At 50.5% G+C, this 8,273-nt stretch overlaps 1 protein-coding gene across 1 annotated transcript; it reads left to right on the top strand.

Annotated features, from left to right (window-relative positions):
• The first annotated feature begins 364 nt into the window (after nt 1–364).
• On the top strand, nt 365–8,264 carry CDC20 (cell division cycle 20). Its single transcript, XM_003812842.5, has 11 exons — nt 365–4,080; nt 4,241–4,470; nt 4,563–4,711; nt 4,798–4,894; nt 5,042–5,170; nt 5,266–5,462; nt 5,572–5,666; nt 5,806–6,034; nt 6,193–6,318; nt 7,268–7,385; nt 8,027–8,264. Exons 2-11 carry the CDS (start codon nt 4,290–4,292, stop codon nt 8,203–8,205), a joined length of 1,500 nt encoding a protein of 499 aa, XP_003812890.1. The 5' UTR covers nt 365–4,080; nt 4,241–4,289; the 3' UTR covers nt 8,206–8,264.
• Nucleotides 8,265–8,273: the final 9 nt, after the last annotated feature.

The raw sequence follows: 8,273 nt of genomic DNA, 5'->3' as shown, positions 1-8,273 counted from the left end.
CCAGGGGGACAGACAGCTCAATTTCATGCTCTTCCCATTCCAGTCTTGGGTCCCTAGGAGTAAAGTCAGAGCCTTTCATGTGGCTGGGGAGGAATTATGGAGATTGGGTATACTGGATGTCATCCATTTGTCCCACCCAGACCTATTCTCCATCCTTCTCCATCTTGTCCTATGCTTAGCAAGGCTGATTCATATGGCTGGCATCCAAGCATTCTCCTGGGCTTTGGTTTCTGCTTGGGTTCCAACAGTAGGAGGATATTATGGATTGAATTCTATTCCTCTCCTCTCCCTCAAATTCACATGTTAAAGTCCTTTTTTTTTTTTTTTTTTTTTGGCCGGGCCCGGTGGCACACACCTGAAATCTCAGCTACTTGGGAGGCTGAGGCACAAGAATGACTTGAAACCGGGAGGCAGAGGTTGCAGTGAGCCAAGACCACACCACAAAAAAAGACAAAAGTTTTTTTTTTTTTTTTTTTTTTTGAGACAGGGTCTTCACTCTGTCGCCCAGGCTGGAATGCAGTGGTGTGGTCACGGCTCACTGCAGCCTCAAACTCCTGGTCTCAAGCGATCCTCCCACCTCAGCCTCCCAAGTAGCTGGGACTACTGGAATTACAGGTGTGCACCACTAGCTTGGCTAATGTTTTCTTTATTTATTTTTTTTTTTGAGATGGAATCTTGCTCTGTCGCCCAGGCTGGAGTGCAGTGGCGCGATCGCGGCCTACTGCAAGCTCCACCTCCCGGGTTCACGCCATTCTCCTGCCTCAGCCTCCCGAGTAGCTGAGACTACAGGCGCCCGCCACCATGCCCGGCGAATTTTTTTTATATTTTTCGCAGGACAGGGTTTCACCGCGTTAGCCAGGATGGTCTCGATCTCCTGACCTCGTGATCCGCCCGCCTCAGCCTCCCAAAGTGCTGGGATTACAGGTGTGAGCCACCGCGCAGGCCTGTTTTCTGTATTTTTTTTAGAGACAAGGTGATACTACGTTGCCCAGACTGGTCCCAAACTCATGAGCTCAAGCAATCCTCTGGCCTTGGCCTTCCAAAGTGCTGGGATTACAAGTGTTAAGCCACCACACCCAGCCAGATGTTGAAGTCTTAACTCCCAGTACTTCAAATATGACCTTATTAGGAAATAGGGTCATTGCAGATATAATTAGTTAAGATGAGGTCAGGGCCCTAGTTCAATATGATTGGTATTCTTATAAAAAGAGAAAATTGGACACACATACACATAGAAAGAAAGCCAAGTGAAGATGAAGGCAGAGAACAGGGCGATTCTTCTATAAGCCAAGGAATGACAAAGATTGCCGGCAAACCACCACCAGAAGCCAGGAGAGAGGCATGGAACAGATTCTTCCTCACGGTTCTCACACAACTCTCATGACACCTTGATCTGGAACTTCTAACCTCCAGAATTGTGAGACAACCAATTTCTGTCATTTAAGCCAGTTTGTGGTACATGTAAGCCAGTTTGTGGTACTTTGTTACAGTAACTCTAGCAAACGAATATAGAGGATATCAGGGGATGGGCTACACAAGTCACCTATACTTGCCGGCTTCCCGTTCTCCCTATTTCATTCTTTCTGCAACTCCTCCAAAATGGATCTCAAGCACCCACTTTCCTGATCCTGCTCTCTCCAAAGTCATCGGTAATTTGATTTTCAATGGCCAAATCTGACCCTTTCTGTCATCATTCCACTTGACTACATATATTAGAGTATCTCCCACTTCAAGATCCATGTCTGGATAATTTCCATTGCCTTCCTTCATTCATTTATTATTATTATTATTTTGAGACAAAGTCTCCCTCTGTCACCCAGGCTAGAGTGCAGTGGCGTGACCTCGCTCACTACAACCTGCGCCTCCCAGGTTCAAGCGATTCCCCTGCCTCAGCCTCCCAGGTAGCTGGGATTACAGGTGTGCACCACCGCACCTGGCTAATTTTGTACTTCTAGTAGAGACAGGGTTTCGCCACATTGGCCCGACTAGTCTTGAACTACTGACTTCAAGTGATCTGCCCGCCTTGGCCTCCCAAAGTGCTGGGATTACAGGAGTGAACCACCACACCCTGCCCAAATCCTTTATTTTTAAATGTACAAATTCCCTGAGGCTATACCCTTTATCCTTCTCTATAGCTACCACCAGAAGTTGCAAATTATTGCCATATTCCCCCCCTCAGATGTTTTATTTGGTCCTTCCCTACACAGAAACCCCACAGGTACCACAATGCCTAGCAGATGAAGTCCAAAGTCTTTAGCTTAACATTTAAGACCCTGACCAACTTGACATGAGACAACCTTTTCTATGTTTTCTGGGAATTCCCCACCTCTAACCTAAGCATATCCAATTCCTTATTTTCCAAGGTAATTGGAAATAGAGAATGCAAAGGCTTCAAGTCAAAGATAATAACATTATCTGTAAGCATCGGAGTGGACTTTAAGCTAATGATTGAAAATGATTTTTCCAGCCTCTTTCTGGGACAGTATAGCGTATTGTTTAGATTGCAGGGATTAGTCAGATAGCTTGAATCCTGGGCTCCCCTACTTATTATTGGCTGCATGCCTTTGGGCAAGTTTCTAATCTTTCTGACCCAGTTTCTTCTTTCTGTAAAGGGAAGATGGGGTATCTATCTGCCTTATGGGATTAAGGATTGAACTCGATAATGTATGTAAACTTTTTTTTTTTTTTTTGAGACAGAGTATCGCTCTGTTGCCCAGGCTGGAGTGCAGTGGCTCGATCTCGGCTCGCTGCAAGCTCCGCCTCCCGGGTTCATGCCATTCTCCTGCCTCAGCCTCTCGAGTAGCTGGAACTACAGGCGCCCGCCACCACGCCCGGCTAATTTTTTGTATTTTTAGTAAAGACGGGGTTTCACCGTGTTAGCCAGGATGGTCTCGATCTTCTGACTTCGTGATCTGCCCGCCTCGGCCTCCCAAAGTGCTGGGATTACAAGCGTGAGCCACCGTGCCTGGCCTGTAAACTGTTTTAACACAGTAGTTAGATGGTCCATAGATGGTACCATTATTACTTTTATGATTGCTGCTCCACCTCTGAGCACATTCATACAATTCACTCAAGTCATTATTAGAGCACTAGATTGAGTGGGAGTCAGACCTGGATTCCCACAAACTTCTTTGTATGACCTCGGGCACATCCCTTCCCTGGGCCTCCGTTTCTCTATCTGTAAAATATGGATTTGTTGTCGGGGTGGGGAGGCTGCACCACGCACAGGTTAGACTAATGGATCTCTAAGGTCCTCACATCTTTAAAGCCCCAAGGGGATAAGCCACAGTGCCTCCTGTAGGGCAGTCTAAGCTTATCTTCCAGATAGGCAGGTTTGAATACCGATCCTTTTTCTTGACCTTAAGGAATTCATTCACCCTTTTCAACCTCATTTTCCCTGTTTGTAAAACAACAGCAAACGAGACAAACACACGTTACTTCCTTTCTAGCAGGGTTCCTACCCGGCGCCAAGCAAAAGTGGAATGTACCCTAAGTAGCTCTGGCCTTCTTCCTGCTCCCAAGCTTCCCAATTCCGTCCCCTGCCCCGGTGCCGCCCGCGACTCTCCTTCCCCTTCTAGGAACGGCTCAAGCGCCTTGGGCACTCCATCGGGTTCTGCACCGAGTTCTGCATCATAAATACGACTCTCGTGTAGGATTTAAGTGTGAACTTCTGCAGGTTCTCGGACCCTGAAGCACTCGGGGCCAGACATTCCGAGCTCGCGGCGGTGGAAGGCACGCAGAAGGGCGAACCGAGACGACTCGAGAACGCTGAGGCAGCGCAGGCCCCACCCGTCCCCGCCCCGCCCCGCCCCGCCCTGTCCTGGCCGGCTTTCCAGTACTAGTCCTCTGGCGCCGGCTCCCAGCCCCTCTCGTACCTTCAAATCGCGCTCCGCCGCTAGACTCTCGTGATAGCTGAGACTTTCCCCGGAAGGCCCGCCCCTTTCGCCGGAGAGGCCAATGGGCTAGGGCAACGGTTGCGACGGTTGGATTTTGAAGGAGCCAATAGGCGCTCGGAGCGGAGAGTTTAAGAGGCGTAAGCCAGGCGTGTTAAAGCCGGTCGGAACTGCTCCGGAGGGCACGGTGAGAGGTGGTGGGGCTGAGCCGAGGTGGGGCCGTGGCCAGCGGGAGGGGGTGCTAGGCCGGAAGGGGCTGCAGCCGAGGGTGGCCCTGATTTTGTGGCCGGCCAGGAGCGAAGGGGTCCCTTTCTGTCCCCTGAGCACCGTCGCCTCCTTTCCTCCAGGGCTCCGTAGGCACCAACTGCAAGGACCCCTCCCCCTGCGGGCGCTCCCATGGCACAGTTCGCGTTCGAGAGTGACCTGCACTCGCTGCTTCAGCTGGATGCACCCATCCCCAATGCACCCCCTGCGCGCTGGCAGCGCAAAGCCAAGGAAGCCGCAGGCCCGGCCCCCTCACCCATGCGGGCCGCCAACCGATCCCACAGCGCCGGCAGGACTCCGGGCCGAACTCCTGGTCAGTGAGGTGCCAAAGGAACTGAGTGAGAGCAGCCTTCATACTTTCTTCCCGGGGAGCCTGGTCAGACTGTCTTCTCTTTCTCCGCCCAGGCAAATCCAGTTCCAAGGTTCAGACCACTCCTAGCAAACCTGGCGGTGACCGCTATATCCCCCATCGCAGTGCTGCCCAGATGGAGGTGGCCAGCTTCCTCCTGAGCAAGGAGAACCAGCCTGAAAACAGCCAGACGCCCACCAAGAAGGTATGTGTCCCAGAGGGGCTTAAGGCACGGGACCTGACTGTTCTTTGGATAATACCATCTTGCTCCTCCACTACCCTTTATGCCAGGAACATCAGAAAGCCTGGGCTTTGAACCTGAACGGTTTTGATGTAGAGGAAGCCAAGATCCTTCGGCTCAGTGGAAAACCACAAAATGCGCCAGAGGGTAAGACCCGAAGTTCCTGGTTCCTGGAGGGAGGTGTCAGTTCATCTCCAGGGCTGAGCACAGATATCTGTCTCCTCTTCCTATCTAAGATTGAGGGCAAGGGAGGTGTTGATTTTCCCAGCGTCTAGACTCACTCCGTTGCCACAGGTTACCAGAACAGACTGAAAGTACTCTACAGCCAAAAGGCCACTCCTGGCTCCAGCCGGAAGACCTGCCGTTACATTCCTTCCCTGCCAGACCGTATCCTGGATGCGCCTGAAATCCGAAATGACTATTGTAAGTGCATCCTTATCCTCGCCTCATGCATGGAGAAAGAGGGCCTGGGACCACACAAACAAGGAAGCTCATGCTCTTCTCTCCGCCTCTGACAGACCTGAACCTTGTGGATTGGAGTTCTGGGAATGTACTGGCCGTGGCACTGGACAACAGTGTGTACCTGTGGAGTGCAAGCTCTGGTGACATCCTGCAGCTTTTGCAAATGGAGCAGCCTGGGGAATATATATCCTCTGTGGCCTGGATCAAAGAGGGCAACTACTTGGCTGTGGGCACCAGCAGTGCTGAGGTGCAGGTGAGACGTGTCCAGTGCTGTCATTCTCACCAGTCCCAATGGGCTTGCACAGCTGGCGGATATTAATGCTAAGTCCCAATCTCTGATCCTAGTGGGCTTCTCTCTCTAGCTATGGGATGTGCAGCAGCAGAAACGGCTTCGAAATATGACCAGTCACTCTGCCCGAGTGGGCTCCCTAAGCTGGAACAGCTATATCCTGTCCAGGTCAGTGGTTTTTGTTGGTCTATGGTAGTCTGATATTTGCCCACCCTACCCTTGACTGTACACCCCTGAACTGAACCAGCTCTGGCTTGCTTGCATTTGGTGCTGCCACAGAACCTGATTCCCTTCTTTCCTCCTCCAGTGGTTCACGTTCTGGCCACATCCACCACCATGATGTTCGGGTAGCAGAACACCATGTGGCCACACTGAGTGGCCACAGCCAGGAAGTGTGTGGGCTGCGCTGGGCCCCAGATGGACGACATTTGGCCAGTGGTGGTAATGATAACTTGGTCAATGTGTGGCCTAGTGCTCCTGGAGAGGGTGGCTGGGTTCCTCTGCAGACATTCACCCAGCATCAAGGGGCTGTCAAGGTGAGTAGGGTTGGGCTGAAGCCTCTGCAGACCCTCACCTATAATCTGGGGACTGTTAAGGGGAGAAGGGATGGTAGGATTGGACTAGGTTAATCTGTGACCCCTAGAGCTCCTTGTCTGGCTCTAGTACCTGCTGACCCCACCTTTATTCCGTCTAGGCCGTAGCATGGTGTCCCTGGCAGTCCAATGTCCTGGCAACAGGAGGGGGCACCAGTGATCGACACATTCGCATCTGGAATGTGTGCTCTGGGGCCTGTCTGAGTGCCGTGGATGCCCATTCCCAGGTAATCTTTTGCCTGTTCCTGCCTCTCCCACATGCATTCTTACCGGGCAACTACATTCACTCCAATGGCTTCACCAACTCTATGCCCTGGTGATTCCCAAACTTCTAACTCAGCTCTCACTCATGAGCTTCATTTCCAACAGTCTGTGGCTATCTCCAATCCTATGTCCTATAGGCACCACCACCTTGATCTGTCCCAAATTAACCTTGTCACTTCCCCTTGCCTCCCTGAAATGTGTTCCTTCCTGTCTCACATTGCTTTGGAATGGCAGAACCTGCTCAGAAATCTGAGAAACCTCCTAGAATTTTTCATCCTCCTCACCAGGATCTATCAGTTTTACCTCAAAATATCATTGACATCTGTCCCCTCCCCTCAGCCTCATCCTTCCAAGTGGAGGCCCACTACAATGGCTTCCTCACTGGTGTCAAGCATTCTTTGTTATCTCCTGCAATGCATCCTCCATGCTGTGGTCTGTTATACTCTACTGTCCTTAAACCTGTGATGGCTTCCCATCACTTATGGCATATAATCCAAATCCATTAGAAAGATACTTGAGGCTCTCTCCTTCCACTCCCCCCACATTCAGCCTTCACTGTAGATATGGACTCTAGAGCCAGATGGCCCAAGTTAAAATTCTGGCTCTGTCATCTACTAAACTTGAATGTGACCTTTGGCAACCTATTGAACTTCCTTCTGATTGATTCCTCATCTATCCAATGGATAATACAGATGCTCCCTGATTTAAGTCCCAGTAAACCCACTGTAAAGTTAAAAAATGGTTACGTCAGCAAGTGTCTATAATTTGCCTCTCAAGGAACTTTTGTATGGACTATGATCATTCAACTCTGAGTCTGGAGCATGTGGCAGGGTGCCTAACACTAGAATGGGCTCAATTCTGATTTAAGTAGCCTTGGCTATATGTCATGCCCACACCAGCTCCTCTCCACAGGTGTGCTCCATCCTCTGGTCTCCCCACTACAAGGAGCTCATCTCAGGCCATGGCTTTGCACAGAACCAGCTAGTTATTTGGAAGTACCCAACCATGGCCAAGGTGGCTGAACTCAAAGGTAAGTGGCTAGGTGAAAAGCCGGACATAAAAGGCCACATAATGTATGACTGAAATGTCCAGAATAAGCAAATCCAGAGAAAAAACACATTAATGGTTGCCAGGGGCTGAGGAGAGAGGGTAATGGGAAATGTTGAAAATGTCTTAGAATTAGTTTTAACAGTTGTACAATTTTGTGAATATACTAAAAATCACTAAACTGTATACTTTAAAAGGATGCATTTTATGGTGTGTGAATTATATCTCAGTAACACCATTGAAAAAAAAGGGAGGAGGCCAGGCACGGTGGCTCACGCCTGTAATCCCAGCACTTTGGGAGGCTGAGGCGGGCAGATCATGAGGTCAGGAGATAGAGACAATCCTGGCTAACGTGGTGAAACCCTGTCTCTACTAAAAAACACAAAAAATTAGCCAGGCGTGGTGGCGAGCACCTGTAGTCCCAGCTACTCGGGAGGCTGAGGCAGGAAAATGGCGTGAACCCAGGAGGCGGAGCTTGCAGTGAGCCAAGATTGCGCCACTGCACTCCAGCCTGGGTGACAGAGCAAGTCTCAAAAAAAACAAAAAGGTAGGTGGGTGGCCCAGTGCCTCCTTTATGGCTATGGCTGCATCAGCATTCGTATGTACTGTTCTCATTTCCTCCAGGTCACACATCCCGGGTCCTGAGTCTGACCATGAGCCCAGATGGGGCCACAGTGGCATCCGCAGCAGCAGATGAGACCCTGAGGCTATGGCGCTGTTTTGAGTTGGACCCTGCGCGGCGGCGGGAGCGGGAGAAGGCCAGTGCAGCCAAAAGCAGCCTCATCCACCAAGGCATCCGCTGAAGACCAACCCATCACCTCAGTTGTTTTTTATTTTTCTAATAAAGTCATGTCTCCCTTCATGTTTTTTT

This window comes from Pan paniscus, chromosome 1 (genome assembly GCF_029289425.2).
Source record: "Pan paniscus chromosome 1, NHGRI_mPanPan1-v2.0_pri, whole genome shotgun sequence".
Taxonomy (NCBI): domain Eukaryota; kingdom Metazoa; phylum Chordata; class Mammalia; order Primates; family Hominidae; genus Pan; species Pan paniscus.
Note: the sequence above shows the minus strand (reverse complement) of the source record. Positions and strands in the feature narration are given on the sequence as shown.

What these genes read in the sequence shown, in the direction of transcription:
- CDC20 (XM_003812842.5), top strand. Translation starts at nt 4,290, where the DNA reads ATGGCACAGTTCGCGTTCGAGAGTGACCTGCACTCGCTGCTTCAGCTG. An exon ending in TGAAATCCGAAATGACTATT is followed by an intron (nt 5,171 to 5,265) that starts GTAAGTGCATCC and finishes CGCCTCTGACAG; the next exon opens with ACCTGAACCTTGTGGATTGG. An exon ending in AACAGCTATATCCTGTCCAG is followed by an intron (nt 5,667 to 5,805) that starts GTCAGTGGTTTT and finishes TTCCTCCTCCAG; the next exon opens with TGGTTCACGTTCTGGCCACA.